We start from the raw sequence: 18,964 nt of genomic DNA, 5'->3' as shown, positions 1-18,964 counted from the left end.
TGCAGCAGCCTCGGCTGAAGAGGGAGCGGGAGGGGGGTTTCGGCTGTGCCTGCGTGTGGCTGCGTGTTTCCCGGAGCGCGTCGAGCCGCGATGTCGGAGTTCCTGGTGAGTCTGCTCGGGGAGCGGCTCGTGAACGGCGAGAAAGCCGAGGTGGACGTGCAGGCGCTGGGCGCGAGGCTCTCCCTGGTCGGGCTCTTCTTCGGGTGCAGCCTGAACGCCCCGTGCAAGCAGTTCAGCGGGAGCCTGTGCGAGTTTTACAGCCGCTTCAAGAAGGCGTCCGAGCACAGGGACAAGCTAGAAGTCGTCTTCGTGTCGTCCGACCAGGACCAGAAGCACTGGCAGGACTTTTTGCAGGAGATGCCGTGGCCCGCGTTGCCTTTCAAAGACAGACACAAAAAGGTAAGAGAGGCCAGGCGGCTCCGGGTCAGACCGGACCCCTGGTCACAAGTGACCCGGGAGCCACTGGAAACAAAACACCTATACTTCTTCTTCTTCTTTTCTTTTTCTAACCTCGCCGTTTTATCCGGGCTTCAGTTTGACTCAATCTGCTTTTAATTAGCCCGTAATCTGACATGATACCCGCAGATTATCAACAGCAGATAAAATGAACCCAAATGGGTTAAAACACCGAGTCCATTCTGAGCTGAGTCTGATTCAGTCCACAGGATCTGATGGGGGGGGGAATAAAGCGCGATGCCACTGCTGATAACTTTATCTGAATTATGCTGAACAAATCAGTCCGTTTAATAACTGCGGTCTGCAGAAATGAGCCAGACTTTTAATTCATCCGGTTCTATCTGGACCTAAATGTGCTGCTGCAGACATTCCTGGGTTATTATTAGGAGGGGAAACACATTGGACTTCCTTCTGGCTTTCCGCTCTCCACACACTAATGATTTTTACCCAGAGACAGGCTGGAAAAATGGAAAATAAGAGGACGATTATGGCCTTTAATGCCTTTTTTGTTGTTATTTGTCCATTCAGTTCAGGTAGCTGCTGTACAGTCAAAGGCCTAAAAAGCTGCCAGTGTGATATTTTCAGCTTTTTGTGTTTTGTTTTTTATCTAAGAAAATCCCCCAAAACATTTGGGGGATTTGAATCAATTTGAAAGCACTTTTTTTTTTCTTTTTTAAAAATTTGCCTTTTATATATATATATATATATATATTTTTTAAATACACCATTTAGTTCATTTTCCTGGCAGGAAGTCTTTTGTCTAGGCTTTATGTGGGGGTGTGACCCACTGATGTCCATTTTTGACAAACTCTACTTGTATTATTTCTCTCCAATTCCAGGAACAAAAACGTATAAAAGCCAAATGTGCTGCATGTTGGAGACAGCCGCTTCTAGAAATAGAAAATCAGAGCTTCTGCATCAAAGCGTACGTTGCTAGCCATTTTGTGTTCTTCTTATTAAATTCCCAGAAAATGTGTATCGTACTGCATGCTGTTTTTAGATAAAAATAGGAGGAAGTTTCTAGTTATGACCCATGCGAGGAAGGAAATGCGGTATTTATTTTTTTTATTTCCAGTATTTGTCCTGCAGCTCATCGATCTGAGTCGATCAGGTGAAAATGAGATTCTAGCTGATCCCTTGATGCATCTCTAATCTTGCATTTTTATTTATTTATTTATTTATTGTTGCAAACTTGCTACAGCTTCTCAAAATGAGCTCAAATTTAGAGAAAATAAGGTTTAGTTTTTCCTCTAACTTTGAACGCAGCTGAATATTTACCTCTGGATTTGTGTGAACAAAATGTTGCTTTTTTTTCCAAAAATAATTCAGCCATAACAATCCAATGGAAATGTGTATGTATATATATTTATTTATTTTTCTCCCTCCTCACACACCATGCTGGTGGATTTTTAAGTTTCTGTACAAATGCATTTTTCTGTCTCACTATATCCCAGCCATGTTGGCGGTCTTTGCAAACAATGGAGCGGAGGATTATGTTGCAGGTAGCTATGCAGTGCCTGGAGGCCAGGCAAACGTCCTGATTACAGCTTTAGTCTAATGCATATCTATATAACTTAAAAAAGTAAAAAAGATCCAGAATCAGCTGTAATGTGTCAGCGTGTGAATTCTGACATTGGCAGAGATTTTCATTGTGATTTATTGCGTTTTTCTACGACGAGATAAACTGTAAAACTGTCTTTTGGATTTGATTACGTTAACATATGAGCTTGAGAGACTGAAACGCTTCAACACGATTTCCCGTCTCCCATTACGTTCCCATAAAGGAATCGCGTTGTTTCAGTCAAACCAGAGCTGCCTTCCTGGCCGTTTGCTATGTTGGCAGGACTTGGACTGAAACGTTGTCCTGTAAATTCTTTCTGATCGCCGGTGATCGTTTCCGTTGCACCTGATAATGAACTCCAGGTCTGAATGAGGCTCAGATGATTGAAGAGGAGGAGGAGGAAGCGGGGAGGGTTGGCCTGGGAAGCTGAGCACGTCCACCGTCGCACTGCAGCCTCATTATGTTCTCTAACCCAGAGCGGAAAATATCTGTGGCATCGGCATGGGCATTGTTCACGCTCTTCTTGGTGGTCCGCCCGCTGTCCGTCTGTCTATCTGGGCCTCGTGTTGCAGTGTGCAGCTGTCCAGCTCTGTGTCACGTTTTGAAATATTCCTACTATGTGCTGGGCAATATGGGCTTAAAATGTTTATCGCAAGGTTTTGTGGCGCTACGATAAAAACTATTTCTTACTACTTTTTCTAGGTACCTGTATGACTCTAACCGTTTGTCACAGCAATCAGGAGCCACACGAATACAAATAACGCTGTTGGTGGGGGAAAAAAACAAGTTAGTTCACTTGAATATCTAAAAGTGATGTAACTGAATTTCTTTTTGTTGTTCTAAACTGGTTGTTGGTCAAAATCAACTCCTCGTTTGGCCCTTTGACATGTTTCTCAAACCCCGGCAACAATAGAAAATCTTTTTATGCGGTGGACCGCGTTGTTTTCAGCTTCTGTGTCGCAGCTGAGAATTTGAAAAGTGCTGTGTGTATTTATCCAATTCATTAATACCTTTTATATCTTCCACCAACAATAATGGCCGCCGCTTTTTGTCTTTGTTGGTCTGTTGCATAAAACCTCAATTTGAAAAAAAAAAAAAGCACAATAAGGCTTGTGGTTGCAACGTGACAAAATGTTGGAGAGCTCTGTAATTGGTCTTGAACTGCTGCTGGCTTTCGAGCATTTCTATTTTACTACGTTTCTTTTTTAGTTTAAATAAAATGACCCGTCCTTCCAAGCTCCAGCCTGAGTAACAGATTTCATTAATTGTTCCTTGCCAAAACAATTAGCTGACAAACTGGAAAATAATCAGCCAATAATTAGCAGACCAAATGATGATGAACGCTGTCATTGGTTGCAGGCGTAATTAGCTGCCTTTTGTTTGACTTGAAGACACAGGAAGTGGCTAACTGGGACCAGAGGGGAATGAATCGTTTTGTCTTTGGATTCATGTGTGCAGGACTCGTCCAGGCAGAGCAGGCTCTTTAAGTTTGGAGGTGGAGAAAAGCAGAAGCTGCTCTAAGGTTGCTGCTTTTTTTTTTCTTCTTCATTTTTAATTTTATTTGACTTCATTTTTCTCCTTTGATCAGGGAGAATTCATCTCTTGGTGAAGGATGCATATTTATTTATTTAATTAATTTTTTTTATTTTTTGCTCCCCTGTCCTTTGTCCAGAGCTCCAACGCTTCACCGCCCACATCAGACACTGACTTCACTTCCTCCCCTCGTCCTGCTCACCCACCCATGACTTACTCTCACTATATCCATTTTTTTTTTTTTTAAGTTTTCAGTTTTCTACTAGAGGTATTAATTCAACAAAAATAAAGAGAGACAAGAAAATAAATTGTTGGGTTAAACAATGGAGTTTCTCAGGCAGGGATGACTGGTGACCAGAAGCAGACCAAGGTTCAGTTTTGATCCAAAACCCAACGTTTTTCCAATCGCGCAGCGACACGTCGTGCCAAGTTCTACCAAGACGAGTTGACCACGACGCTCTTTGAGATGGAAGTTGTTGCAGAGCAATGAATAAACGTCTATATTCACCGACGGTAGCTGCGTTTCCGTTACAAAAGTGCGTGAATCAATGTGGATTTTCTGCCAATGTCTGAAAAAACACAATTTTGCAATTGTGTTTCCATTGAATAAGACATGAAATTAAAATCCCATGTAAATGTTTAGGGTTCTTGTCGAGGCGTTGGAGTGATGATCTGTTCTATGCATGCCGTGTCTTGGACAAATTATAGGTCTATGATTTAACAGAAAAGCTTTGGATTCAACACGTTCCAATTACAAACTTTTGATGCTAACGAGTGCATTGTTGTATACAACCCGGCGTGATACAAAACAGTGTTTCTATTGCATTGCTGTGTTTTAATTCAGACTGCATAACGGTGAGAGAGAGCAAGACTTGCAATGCACATACAAAAGGCTAAAGGAAGCAAACTTAATTTCTCTGCTGTTGATGTATGCTTCCAGCGTGTCATGAACATGTAAATTGAACATTTACATGTTTGTAAATGTTGGCCCTCATCACAGACGGCAGACGAGGGCTAATCACGCTAACAATGCTACTTGCTTATATTAGATGCTAAAGGTTTAAATCTCTCATTTAGTCTTTTTCTTAAAATATTAATAAAACCCCGTTTTAAAGTGACTGCTCTCTCACACAGGACCCGACGTCTCCTCAGCCCCCGATGTTAATAATTCATGACCGCTCTTGGCAGGAAGGCCATTTTAATGTTCATTTGTCATTTTGTCGTATTAAAGCTTCACAAAAATCTGAAATCTGCTCCAAAATTCTGAACAGTGGTTGTTATTGGGACGAAGCTGACCTGGAGAATCTCTTTTTGTTTTTCAGAGACACTCAGGTCGATAACAGAATGCATTTTACTTACAAGACCATAAGATCGCAGAACAAATTTCAGTGAAGCACAGAACCTGTTTTGTTTGAATACATTACTGCTGAGTGGAAGCAGATGTCCAGATCTGACAATCACTGGAGTTGTGCAAAACTGAAATCTTGCAAATCTACACCGCATAGAGACTTTTCTGACTGCGTTATAATAACGGGGGATCACATCACAGGTGAAAACCCTGTCGGATTCTGCTGCTTGGCCCCCCGCCAGGTGATGACGGTCCTCAGAGTGAGGTTAAGGACGCCTTTCATCAGCACGGCCCTCGCCTGCTGAAATCGTTATTGCGCCGCGCTCATCGGGTGTCGCAGCCCTCCTTATCCTGCCAACACAAGAAGTGGCTTCAAAGGAGGCGCTAAATGTTTTATCTACAGGTTCTTGATCCGGCTGTTGGCTTTAGCTAAGATGTCTCATGTTTAGCAAACAAAACATCTTCATCAATTATTGTTGATATGTTAGGGGGGGAAAGAATATAAAGCTTGATTACAACCTTGAACTGATTGTGGAGCCACATCAATTTCCTGTGTTTTGGTCAAACTGGCCAATTTAGCTTTAGCAATTCCTCATTGCTTTTGAAGAATTAAATGTGCTAAATATTGACACAGGAGTCCCTTTTTTTATCTTTACTTCAATAGCTAAAACAAGTGTGATGTAAAAAATCTTGCAATAAACAAAAACCATGAAAGCAATTTCTAACAGAAGGAAAAGTATTAGAAAATGTTAAATTGCAGCGTAACGATGCTGAACGCCAAAGGTGTGAAATTGCACCTTTTTTTTTTTTAGATTTATAGCACAGATTCCCTAACGCCGGTGTCTGATGCCAGGAAATGTGAGCTCTGCAGTCTGAACAGGGAAACCGATACTCTCTGAAAGACATTTGACCCTGAGCAGTAAATCATGGGAACACGTGTTAAGATTTTGCTGGTCATTAAATTGGCCTAAATGGTTTCGGTTAAACTGCTTATGAATTTATGTATTTTATTTTGTTTAAAGAGTAAATAAGATGGTGGAACTGTGGAAAAATACAAAAGACAACCAATTTTTATTTGCCCTTTCTTCTAAAATTGTTTTTGCTAATATTTAGAAGCGTTTTGCACGTGTCAGACGAACCAACTTGAGTGGAGAAATGGGGAGAAATTCTAAGACTTTGCAAGATCCATTGTTTTCCTTTGGCTTTTACTTCATGTAGCTTAAGACCTCAACTGTCTCAATAAGGCGTATTGAGTTTTATTTTTCTGTTATCACTTTCACTGTCTTTTAACATCTTGACATTGCTCTAAACTCTGAACTTATACAGTGATCAGTCGGGGTTTCTTTTTTTATATATATATATATGATTGCAATCTGCAGATTAATTGCAAAATCAGTTTTTGTTTCTCTACATAACATATTTATTTCCAGTGGTAATCAATTGAATCAGGGCCTCAGCAGTAGTTCATTTCAGGGGTCATGCTGCTCAAACACAAAATCTCCCCAAGTATTTTCTATCTAGTTTCTAGTGCAAATATCTTAGTTTTATCTTAGTATTTCTAGTTTACTAACTTTTCCCATGTTATTTCACTTATGGGAAAAACCCCTTTCATTCATAACGAAGACGTCAATATCTCTAGTACTAAAGATATTAAAGTTGTCTTTATTGTTGACGTTTGTCAATATTAAAGATTTAATAGCTTAAAACAAAAATATCTTGCGAAATGGTTTTTATTATATATATTTTTTAGTTAAATCCATTGTTTTTATTGCAGTCCAGGGCATGAAGGTTTTTGCACAAGCAAAAAACAGACATATAAAAGACAAACTTTTAAATTCTTGCAATTGGTTTTTGTGTGCATGCATTATAAATAAAAACTGACAAGTTGCAGTGTGTCTCCATATGTACAGCTGGTGCAGTCATAACCCATCCTGTGTTAATTAAACCAATCCTATGGGGCTTGAACAGCTGTAAAGTAAAGTGTCCTTGTACCTTGTTGCCTCATGATGATATTGAGACGGCAAATCACAATGTCCATTCACTTCAGCTTCTCTAAATCGCTTTTTATAAACTCAGTTTGCTCCGTCTGCTTTCATGTCAGGGTTCGCCTCAGATCCTCCGGCTGCCGTAGTTTGACTCCCATTGTTGTGCAGCTGTGACGGCCCCTGCGTTCTGCTCGCCATGTTTGACAAGAGCTTATGTAAAGAATGCTCGGCGCAGACACCTGCTGCAATGAAAGCGCTGGAGGCCGCAGGGTACGGCAGCAGACCGAGGCTGTCTGTGAGGGGCCTGGCTGCGCCCAACGTCCAATCTCACACCACACAGCTTAAGATGCCTTCTGCTTCCACCATTCCGGCCATTGTTGCCGCTTTACAAGGTGATGTTTCAGGAGGTGGCAGCAATGAGGCCGTCATCACAACTGCAGCTCCCGGGGTTTACCCTTTGAGAGTTAACAAGTTCTGTTAACATTTCCCCTAAAATCAATGGAAAACATTTGCCTTCAGAAGTCACTAATTTGTACGTAGCTTAGGCTGCGTCCACATAGCAGGTGACCCGCATGCGCAGAAGAATAACATTACATCCACCGTTCATGGAACCATGTATTGTCATAACAAGGAGGAGGCTAATGACAGAAAGCAAAACCCAACAGCAACATCTTTTGTGTTGCATTATCTGCAAAGTCTGGATGCCCAGTCAGAGCCAACAGTGGTGGGATTGTGATGTGCTTCACTGACTCACACTTTTTATAATTTCATGTTTTATGGTCTTTGTTGTGTTTTGTGACTCAAGACAATTGAGGCTTCTGCTAAATACCTGCTTGAATACCCTTGTTGGCAAGCTGGCTTGTTTTTGCTATCGATTGGGTAAGTGCAATTTTGTTGCCGCTCGGCTTGTCAGTGTTTGTACATCTGTGTAGTTAGATCTTAAATTCCATACATAATCGTCTTAAAGGTTTTTAAAGAGTCTTAAATTTGAGTTGGTGAAGCCTTTTCTCAGCCCTGCAGCAGGAGAACCATTTGATGATGCATGGAGCTAAATACAGGGAATACATCAGATACACTTGAAGCTTATCCGTCTTTCTGAAAAGTTATTTTTGTCTTAATTCAGGTTTAATAAAATGTTTGCACTAGAAACTTGAAAAACCATTTTGGAAGGATTGTGTTTTTGCAGGGTAGTAGAGGCTTGAAGCCATTATACGTGAGGTGAAAATTAGACTTTGTGTTGTCCTGACTAGTGGGGACAAATTGCAAATAAGTGGTGCACTTTGACCATTTTTACTTGTAAAATAACCCACGAAGCTGTCCGCTACTGCTTTTGATCACCCAAAATCAGACCAGAATACGTCAAAGTTTGTAGCCGCGATGCGGAGAGAAATGGGGAAACGTCCAAGGACTGCGAGTACTCTGTGTGCCTCGTAAAATCCTCTCTGCTCCCGTTATCTTGTTGTTAACGCAATATCCGTAAGGCCGCAGCCTCCATCTGACTTCACTCCCCCGGCCCCAACCTTCCTCCTCGAGTTGGACCGCCGCTGGACGCCGTGTGGTTTCCAGGCAGGACTTTCCACAGTGGAGTGACGTTAAGGATAACAGACACGGCTGATGTATTCGCCACAGTGTCTGCTGCAGCTCCGGATGAGAACAACAGATGATTCATTCGCTTGTCGTCCAACAAGCAGACTAACGCATCAGCCAGTGAAAGCATCCAAAACCAGCGCAGAATAAAGTCCAGCGTTACAATAATTTGACATTCTGGTGATGACATACAGGCAGTTTGTACAGACGAGGTTCCCATGAGGGTAAGCGCATGGCGGTCAGTTGACGAAGCAAACCTTGTCCGGGTCAGCTTCGTATTTTTTTAAAAATGCTGCTGTGTCTAGATTCGCCTCTACTGCCCCCCCATCCCACCCGTCAGCCGACTCTTTCAGTCTGTAATTGCCCCGCACAACAGCTCAGCTGCCCTTCCCACCATAATAACCTCACAGCCGCCCCCAGGGGCATCCTGCCATCCGTAGCCGTCTTTCGTTTGCCTCTTTGTTATCTTTCCTAGATTGAATGTTGCCTCTCGTGGTTTCCCCAGTTTTCCTCCTCATCATCGCCACTGATTGTGTTTCTTAAGCGAAATGATGAGCGACAATAACGGATGGATCTGCACTCACTTTACATTTATTAACCCTGTCGGTGAGTGATGGCACTGATTTTTAAGATGTATTTGTACGTTTAACTTTTTTTTTTTTGCTTGTTTGTTTCCATGGAGTCCATCCATGTGACTGAGTGGAAGCAGAGTGGTATATATGCAAACAGCAACCCACCACTCCTCCACCCGCCTCTGTGCCATACTCACCCAAGTGTAAGTGCTCCTGCAGCTCCTGCTTGAAATGGGTTCGGCGTACAGAGAGCCAGTGTCTCAGCAAGCGGCGTGGCACCCTGGCACCAGCCCTGCTGCTTGTGGCACCGGGAGATTAATCAGGCAACCGGCAAGAGCAGGTTTTCACAGAAAAAGGATGACTTGATACGGTTGTTTAAAAAAAAACAAAAAAATGTGTCACTATATAAAGGTTTCATTTCAGTCTACTAGCTTTTGTTATGGGTTACCTAGTTAAAATAAGGAGCAAATGGGGGGGAGGGGAAACAGGTTGAATTTAAATATTTTTTAATTTTAAATTGTCCACACATCCTTCAAAAGTCTTAAGAAATCTTACACTCATGTATTTAAAATTAAGGCCTTAAATGTCTTAAATTCATTTGAAAAATGTAAGTTGTCCTTGTATACATTAATAACTGGTGTTACATTTTGTCACAGCAGGACTCTTAATATACATATATATAGTTTCTGTCGTGGAAAAGTTTTAGTGGCATTCTGTTACCCGATGCAGTCACTAACTAGCTTTTTTTGTGAGTGTTTATCCTGGGTCTGAAAATGTCTCACTAGTTGGCTGGATGAAGTTCTTTTTTTTTTTTTTGCCACAAGCTCACTTCTGTCGCCAGCAGCATCCCCAGATAATCCCCCCTCCCCCAAAAATTAATATTTTTGGCCTTAAATTTAATTCAAGCCAACATTAAAAAGTCTTCAATTCATCTTGCTGAAACCTACAGCTGTTGAATAAATAAAGATGAATCATGCTCATGTATGTGCTAACGGCGGAGAAACAACTTGCTGTTACAGGACAACTGTTCATCCTCTGTCGATGGCGGCCTTGCTAACAAGCATTAGCATTAATGGCAGCCTTTGTTGTGTCAGAGTTGCAGCATTTAGAAATGATATTTAGCAAACATTCACAGAAACACAAGCAGGTCCTGCTCACAGTGAACAACTTGAACAGATCGAAGACAAAACTGTATTTGCTATGCTGTTAAGATGTCACACAACCTCTAAAAGGGTCAACATACAGTTCAGAATTCATCTGAATTTGTTCTGTTTCTTGGCTTTTGTGATCAATACATTGGGTTCTCTGACAGCATGAGTCTCTGCTCAGACGCTTGTCGGCCCCCCTGCCAGTCAAGAAACTAAACGCTATCAAACCCACAGAAACGGCCTGGCAACAGTGTAAATACGCCTGTGCTCCCGTGTTCCTCGTCCACTGTGACATTAGATCAGTGCTTCTCAATTATTTTCCGTTACGCCCCCCTAGCAAGAAGAAAACTATTCGCGCCCCCACTCCCCACCGTGACTATCCATCTCTGCATAACATTTTTTCCTTATTAACATTTTTTTCGCTGAAAAAACTCTAGCGGCTTATCGGCGTGATTGGGATGTAACGTATTTAAGTGACGCGCTAATTTATTTGGCTTCATGCTGTCCGCTGCGAGCATTTTTAGACACAGCAAACACACCGGTCTTTCCTCTTCTCCAACTGTAGTCACAGTGAAGCCAAGCGCTAAATACGCTTCGTCGTATTTCCTCTTCTTAGCTTTCGGTTGACTTTCTGTTGTCTCATTATCTTTGTCTCTCTCCGCTTTTCTTTTCATCCCTGTGAAAAACTTTTTCATGTTGGGGGTTGTTGAATAACGGAGGCCATAGACAGAACGCAGTCGGAGCTTTTTGTTGACTTAACACTGCTAACCAAGGCAAACCTGTTGTCTTGTAAGTCGTAAAATGTTGCACTGTCGCAAACGTGACAGAAGTAACAATGAGAGCGCCACTGCCGCCTACTGTGCGCAATTACACTTTATACTAGTTTGGCCAAAAAAAGCCTGTTCCTCAGGATCACACGCCCCCCCAGGTATCGCACCGTGCCCCCCAAAGGGGGCCCGCCCCACTATTTGAGAAGCACTGCATTAGATCCAGTCTCCCTCTTAATTCCAAACAGCTGATTCACATGCGACTCGTGCGCCGTCATCTGTGTTTCTAGCAGCTTATGTCCATGTCACGTTTTGATGTGGGTCCCTCCATAATGCGGATTAATGGCTCTTTACTGATGGCTGATCCTCGGTTTGCTGTTGGACAGGCGGCACGTTTACAGCGAGCCGCTAATCTCCTGCGGGATGATGCTGAGGCCGGGATGATGCTGAGGCCGGCATGATGCTGAGGCCGGGATGACGCTGAGGCCGGCATGACGCTGAGGCCGGCATGACGCTGAGGCCGGCATGACGCTGAGGCAGTCCTGTGTTTCTAATGAGGCCGGACGTCGTCCAGTTTGGCTTCCCCAAAAAGTTCATCGCTGAATCGGCACTTTAAGTCAGTTCTCGTGGAGCAGCTAAGAATTTATCTTGTTTTTCCTTTTTGAAAGCTTCAGCGAGAGCTAAGCATATAAGAATTTGTAAATGTAGTTTATTTCGCTGCTCAGCAACTCGACTGCGTTCTAGCGCTAGGAGGATTATTTAAATGCTCGCCTTGCTAAATTGGCACATTGCATCAAGAGAGAGAGTGGAGGGGAATGCAGGAGAGTCCCGTTGAAGCAGAGATCCTGGCCTGTAGGTGGCTCATTATTTTTCTAATAACCAGAGAGTCAATTGGGATAATTTGCAGGCGCACGCGGCTCCTCCAGGAGACGGCGCACACGAACAAGCACTGTTGAATTTTGCTCATTTAATGTCTTTTTGTTTTCAGTTCTGAATCAAAATGTGCAGAAACATCTGCAGCTGGGTTTGTTTTCATTTTAACAATATAGCAGTTTGACATTAAATATAGTTATGTTTTGTATACTGTGTGTATTTGAGTCACATGACTGTTGGGGCCAAATGTGTGAACTAATAGTCAGGGTCAGTGGTGGGCAAGCTAAGTAGGACAGTAAACAATGGGGCCCTGGAATCATTCATAGGACTTAATTATCAGTTCTGAGGTGGGTTTATTTATTTTATTCCAGAATATTTGGGTTGTATGCATCAGCTGAAACCCTAAGGCGCGCACTTGTCTAAATACTAATTACTACATACAAGCGACATGCATAATTTTTCACGTCATCACATGATGGGTCTTGGTTTCAGTGCTACTAGATACACACAACTTATTTTGTTTAATATATGTGCTCACTGCACGGATCCTTTAGAATAAAAAAGGCAACGTAAAAGTTAGCTTGTTGCGTCGGTTAACTTCTGCAGTCGCCATCTTGGAGGAGGCTGGTCACACTAAAGCTGGTATTGATGCTCACATACAGCAGTCAAGTTTTAGAGTTGTACTTGTCTTTGAGAAGTTGTTTAATGCAGTTGTTAGACATTTGGAAAAAGACTCTGCTTGAAATTGGAAAAAAATAATTTGTAAACATTTATGAAAAACTGAGCATTTCTTAGATTGACCCTGTGCATCTGATTCTGAACATTTAAAGAAAGGGTTAATTGCCAAATTTGCGCGAGATGATGTTTTTAGCAAGATTGAATTCTGGTTTGTATCCTTCAGCACAGCGAGGAGATGGGTGTTGAATTAGTTTTTTGTACACGGTGCAGCTGAATACGAAGCCCAGAGCCTGACCTTGCTGCTGAGACACCTGTGCAATTCTGAAGTATTGCAACAGCAGGTCTGATGGAGGCATCGGCAGAGGATCTGCCTGCAACTGGAGCTGGAAATAAAGAGGAAGACTCATGAGATGAACTAAGACTGCCAGCCAACACACTGTGGGAAATAATTAGTCTTTAAAAGTGGTCGAAGAAGTCCAAAACGAGCCTGGAGACGACGATACTCGCTGGTCTATTCCTTCCTCCACCCCTCCTGCTATGTCTTTGTTGGATAAATTGCGCCACACCACATGCATTCCTCTCATCTCCCAGCGTATGTTGCTGCACTTCAGGAGACATTTATCAGAAAACTCTCTGTTTGGACTTAAGACCTCCTGCTGAGGCTGCGCCGTGGCTTAGCTCTGTCTCCACGTTGGAGGCTAATCACTGTTTTGATTAGTCTTTTTCTTTTTTTTCTTCGCTCAATCTATTTGCTCGCAGTGCCAATCCCACGGCCATGTTGAATAAGAGGGTTTATCAGCTTAAGCCTGTTGTAGGAGCAGAAGAGGTCTCGTCTTTTCACCGAGGAACGAAAGCAGCCTCTTTGGACACTAGTGTCCAGGCAATTAAGGATGCAGAGGAGCCTCGAAAGAGATTACTGACACACGGAGATGGGGCTGGATTCCTTTCCTCCGGAAAAATGTTGAGTCTGATCAGAGAACCATTTTGATTTTTTTTTAAAGATTGAGGCTATTGCTTGTTGAACAAAATCTAAAATGTGTTTTTCTTGTTGTGTGAACATTTCAATGGATAGTTTTTATTTTTTACATTTTTTTTTTGTCTTTACTTGGTTCATCTAAATGTGTACTAGTGTCTAATCAGGGTTCCTTTTTTTAAATCAAAATCCTATCATATGCAGAAACACTCAACCATTATACCCCAGAAAGGCAAACACCGCCAGCAGTTGCCCTTGGTGTTTTGAAGGCCAGATGCATTTTAAGACGCATCATCACCGTCCAAGAAGCTACCCGAAATGTACAAAAGATCCAAAATCAATAACGATATTGTGGGAAGGTCTGTCTTCAGCAGGAGTTTCGTTTTATCCCCAAAACAGATTGCGGTCGTTTACAAATTATACATTTACCAACATTGACTCCAACTCTTCATTATGTCATTAAAATTAAAGCCAAAAATATGCCTGGAAATTCTGTAGCTTTGCAGTGAATCACATCTTATTGGTACTCCATGGTCTGCGTTGGTGTTTTCGCTAAGAGGACGTTCATAATCCTGGAGTCTCCAGTTTTTCTGACAGCAACCGATATTTTGTCTCGACCGGGGCTTCAAAATGGGTCAGATTAGCCAGATAGCACTGTAAGGAGGTCAGAGTAATAAAGATATTTCAACTTGGCCAAAATATGACTCGGACGGTTATGCTACGAGGCATTTTTACGAAACATGGGCCTCAAGCAAAAATAGAGTGGAGTCAAATTGGTTAAAAACCGGAGGCTTTTTCTCCGCTAGCTCTGGACTGTTGGGTTTGTTCTAATTCAATCTGCCCACAATACCCCACAGTATTATGTTTTAACAAAGCCGAGACTTGGGTTTTAGGTGGACCAGGGTTTGGTTTGTTTGGTCTTTTATCGGTTCGATTGTGCATTTGCTCATCCCCAAACCAACCGGACTTTCTAGAGTTCCATCAAAGCGAACCAAACAGAGCTGGTGCGAATGCATCCGGAGATCCTTTGTTGGGGGGAGGAGGGGCGGCTTATCGCAGTATGGCGCTAATCTCAATCAGGAGAGGGGAGTGCATAAATGTGGACGAAATGCTTCTCTCCTCCACCTCTCACCTCCATGTCGCTCACCACCTGCTCATTTCAGAGCCAGCAGGTGTGCTCTGAAGGTACCTCGTTCCGCTCCAGCAGCCTAGACAACCCGCCTTTTCTTTTCTTTTTTCTTTTTTTATAAGCTGAAGCACAATAAACCGACAACATTAAATATATAGGTGTGGCAGTAATACATGTGTTTGTACGCGTAAAATAATTGCCCCCACCTGCCCCCAACAGAAAGCCGATGAAGTGAAGCAGAAAGAAACCGAATGCTGGTTTCCTTTCAGGAATGTCTCTCCAAAGCCCCATACCTATTCATCTCATCTGTCTTTTCTGTAATTATGTGCTCACCAAGAGCCAGAGGTATGTACAGCAACCAAAGAGGGGCAATAAAACTGAAGAATTATTGCGTCTGATGCACATTTATAATGTAAGTTGGACCTAAACAAGAGAGGTGCAACTGTAGCCTCAAAAACTGAATGATCCCTCGTCCATCCGCTGTTCTCCAGGTTCTGGGAGAGAAAAGAGAGAAACTTTCCGCAGAGATTCATCTACAACAGAAGGATTTCAGCTGTAATGTCCAAGCTTCAAGTTGGGTTTTTTTTTTGTTTGTTTGTTTTTTTCCCCCCTGAGGAAATGTGAGGAATCCTCTTGACTTTATTGTGGTGAGAGAAAATCAGCCTGAAGGGTGGAGATGTGTTCATATTGTAAGCTGTAATTATTCTTGGAAATTACTGGCATCAGAGTGTAATTAGCAGCACTTTGGCATCACTTTCTCGCTAGCGGGCTGCTATTGGTGACCTTTCTCAGAGCAGAACAATGAGAATGGAGATGTGGGTGTGGGGGGGAAGGACATATTCTTGGTTTGTTTTTACAAGTTCTTCCTTTGTCCATTTGCAGCGTCAGAAAGCGGAGCCAAGACAAACATCTGGCACGGCTTCAAAGCTTTGGATATTTCCATGCAAAACACAGCAGTGGTCTCTGTAGTCCCATAGTTATGAATCGACAATATCAATGTTGCTATTGTTACTTTTGAAGGTTAACATGGTGGACATAAAATAAATCACTTCTGGTGATCTGTGCAAATAGCATAGCAATTGGCTAAAGTCCTAACAGAACGTTCACATATAAATAAATAAACAATATAGCAGTAAGAGCATTTCAGTAGTGAATAATATATATCACAAGCCCATTCAGCTTCTATGCAAGTCCCACTTTTTATGGCCAACATTTATTGCAGGTGTTGTCCTTTGAATATTGCATGTAGCAACATTGCAATGATGTATTTGGGATAGTGTGCAGCCGTAACATCAACCTAATGTACTCAATAAAATGTGAGTGATTATAAATGCATCCATTCATGATCACATCGGTAAAGTCCATCCTTGTCAAAAATGGCTAAAACCTTAAAGTGGGTGTCATTTTGTTTCACTTTCAAACCATTCTTTGCTTCAGAGGTAAAGGTTTTGAAGTCTGTTATCGGTTCTGGGCTTTAAGGATTCCTCCGGAGAATACTGACTTTTAAAAGTGGCTTTGCTTTGTGACAGGCTGTTTTAACAAAGATGCAACAACTGCCCTTTGCATTTCACATTTGTGAAAGGTTTGTGCTGGCGTTACTACTTGTACCTTTAACTCTAAGACTTAAGAACATTTTCAAATCATTCCAGATCCAGGATGCTCCATTCAGCCTTTCTGTTTACATGGTGAAGTTTAGCTCTTGCTCACCCTGTCACAGCCCTCATGAATCGCAAACAACAGTGTGCTAATAGATTAGAGAAAGATCAAAGTTTTTGACCAGCCAGTCACTGAAAATCAGCCATCATCAGACAACTTCTCGCTGCAACCCTATACTCGTCCCGCACTGATTTCTATTTCATTTTTATTGTTTGTTGTAGAACCTTCTCTCATTTAGTCTGCCTTTGTTTTGTCCCCTTATGAGAAGAATAATGCAGTCAAGCTGAAATTTGGAGATGAAACAGCCTGTGTGTTTCCAGTGCCATCTTTGATCCTCAAATTGAAGCCATTATGCGTCACAATACTCCAACTAAAATATCTCTGACTTTTTTCTTTGTGTTCAGACTAGTCTTTGATATCACTCTGCTAATTATAAATGCGACCCCAGCTTTCTTCTACGTAATAACGCCACCGCTCATTTCAAAAACACACTAATAACAAGTCTTTAGTTGTGTGATGGAAACCTCTTCCAGCCGGTTTGCTTATATGGAAGCTGGAGGGAAACTTGCCGGTGGTTTTGGGGGTTTAGCGGTGCAGGCGACGGCTTGTGCGATGTGTGTACTTGGCATCGAACGAGAGACGGGGAAACCAGCAGGATCGCATGCTTCTTTTTTTTTTTTTTTTTTTTTTTTTTTTAATGTGTGCACAAGTTTGCCAGTGGTGAAGTGTGAGCAGCTGAATGCCAGCTGAATGCGGACTGAAATAATTACTGCAGTATGCTCGCACAGTCAACAACGCACAACTGCAGCTGCTTCTCGTTGCTGTTGAAAGAATTCCCGAAGGGTCTAATGAAGCTCCAAGCTTTTTGTTTTTTTTTCTCTGTGGAAGTGGATCATAGATTTGGTTGGAGTGGGGTGCCAGTTTTTGCACGGAAGGGCTGTACCGTTTTTACGGTCGTGTCCTGTGATACTCTGGAGGGGAACAAATGGTTAAGTGTGGACAGAACTTCACTGAAGATGAAGTAACGGAGGGTTTGGACAGAGTGCATCTCTGCAGCTGGTGATTTGTCAGGTGTTTGATTACCCGCCATGTGTGCATGCATGTGACGAGGGATCGGCTAAAATGTGCTTCATTATTCGCTGATCTGGCCTAAAAGGAATAAACAAAGATACAACTCGATCTTTTAGAATGGGAATTTCTGTTTTTTTTTTTTGTTGTTGTTTTTTTTCCTCCCAAATGTGTGGCTGTTGCCTCAATAGTAGTGGCAGAAACAGAAATGGCTTTTAACAGAAATTGCACTGCCAGGCGACTGAAAACTAGGTTTTGTCATTTGTTGCATTATCATGTGCCCCGGCAACACTGATTTGTGTACCTTTGATTTTGCACCAACTTTTAAAATGTTGAACAAAAAGAAAAATGTGAACCAAGTGCATTTACATCTACTAGTTTGGAGTAGAGTAAGTCTCAGATCGTATCATTTTCGGTAAAACCGGGGGATTTTTTTAACATCGGTGAAAAAATTAATGTTGCCTTATCAAATTATGATGTAAATGAACAACCTGAACTGTTTAGCGTGAGGCGCCCTGTGGTAGTGCGTCCAATAATTGTTTGCCAACCGCTATTAAAACGAAGAAGGAGCTTGCCTCCACTGCGGCGCGTTTGGAGGCTTTGGGCGTTTGACGCGTCTGACGCCATATAGACTTTGAATGTTAACCAAATGTGCTAAATGCTAGGAGTAGAGCAAAAATGTTAAGTGTCTGCATTCAAAGTGTGCACTGGTTGAACTTGAAGACACGTTTTTGACATGCATAACGCTTGATGTGGATGCACTATTGGCACAAAGGTCACCCAGCTATAGGAAGCAGAACATATTTCACTGTGCATGTTCCAACCAAATCTATGATCCACTTCCATGTTCATGTAAATTGCATTGTTATGCCAGAATTGCAATTTTTGGCACATTTTCAAGTTGCCCAGCAACATACACTGAGCAACCTGTTGAATTTGTTTTCCTACATGTAGCTCCATTTTGATTATAGCAAATTATTACACCATTTTTCAGCTGAGCTCAAATGGCAAATAAACTTTAAAAAAAAAATCTGTTTGGAAGCAGCTTCCCCTGCCGTTACAGGTTTTAATGTTTGTCCTGCACGGTGACAGAAGTAGAGCCGGTTCTGTCTGGTCTCTATTGCGTCGAGAGCAGGACTCGCTCATCTGTCATGCCTCCAATTCAAGGTCTTTTTTCTTTCTGATTGCGTTTACAGACGCAGTGGGTTTTGTCTCTCAGCAGCATCCTCCTGCTCGCTTATTTCCCCGATGAGAAGCACTCTGTCATCTCCGCCTGCCAAGTACAGCTGCCTGGGGACGAAAAAAACTAAAAATACTGGATGGACTCCAGCAGGCTTTGGTCCGATTTATGCTAAGCAGGCAGTTCAGTCGAATACTGCATTGCTCAAATATGCATATTTTTATGAGCTTTGAGAGCGCTTTCCTGTGCAGAGCAGTATCTAAGGTTTCTGTTAAGTATCACACAAAGGTGTACTCAGAGTTTTGCTTCAGGAGTGTGTGTGTGTGTGTGTGTGTGTGTGTGTGTGTGTGTGTGTGTGGTGTGTGTGTGTGTGTGTGTGTGTGTGTGTGTGTGTGTGTGTGTGTGTGTGTGTGTGTGTGTGTGTGTGTGTGTGTGTGTGTGTGTGTGTGT

At 42.3% G+C, this 18,964-nt stretch overlaps 1 protein-coding gene across 1 annotated transcript in view; it reads left to right on the top strand.

Moving 5' to 3' along the window:
• The window catches only part of nxn (nucleoredoxin), a 60,731-nt gene continuing 41,767 nt past the window's right edge, over positions 1–18,964 (top strand). Inside the window, exon 1 of the mRNA XM_055045686.1 lies at positions 1–399. Coding sequence (XP_054901661.1) covers positions 91–399 — 309 coding nt within the window. The 5' untranslated portion in view covers positions 1–90. The remainder of the gene's footprint in view (positions 400–18,964) is intronic.

This window comes from Poeciliopsis prolifica, unplaced genomic scaffold (assembly GCF_027474105.1).
Source record: "Poeciliopsis prolifica strain line A6 unplaced genomic scaffold, Auburn_PproV2 SCAFFOLD022, whole genome shotgun sequence".
NCBI classification, from domain to species: Eukaryota; Metazoa; Chordata; class Actinopteri; order Cyprinodontiformes; family Poeciliidae; genus Poeciliopsis; species Poeciliopsis prolifica.
This window is presented reverse-complemented; position numbering and strand designations above follow the sequence as displayed.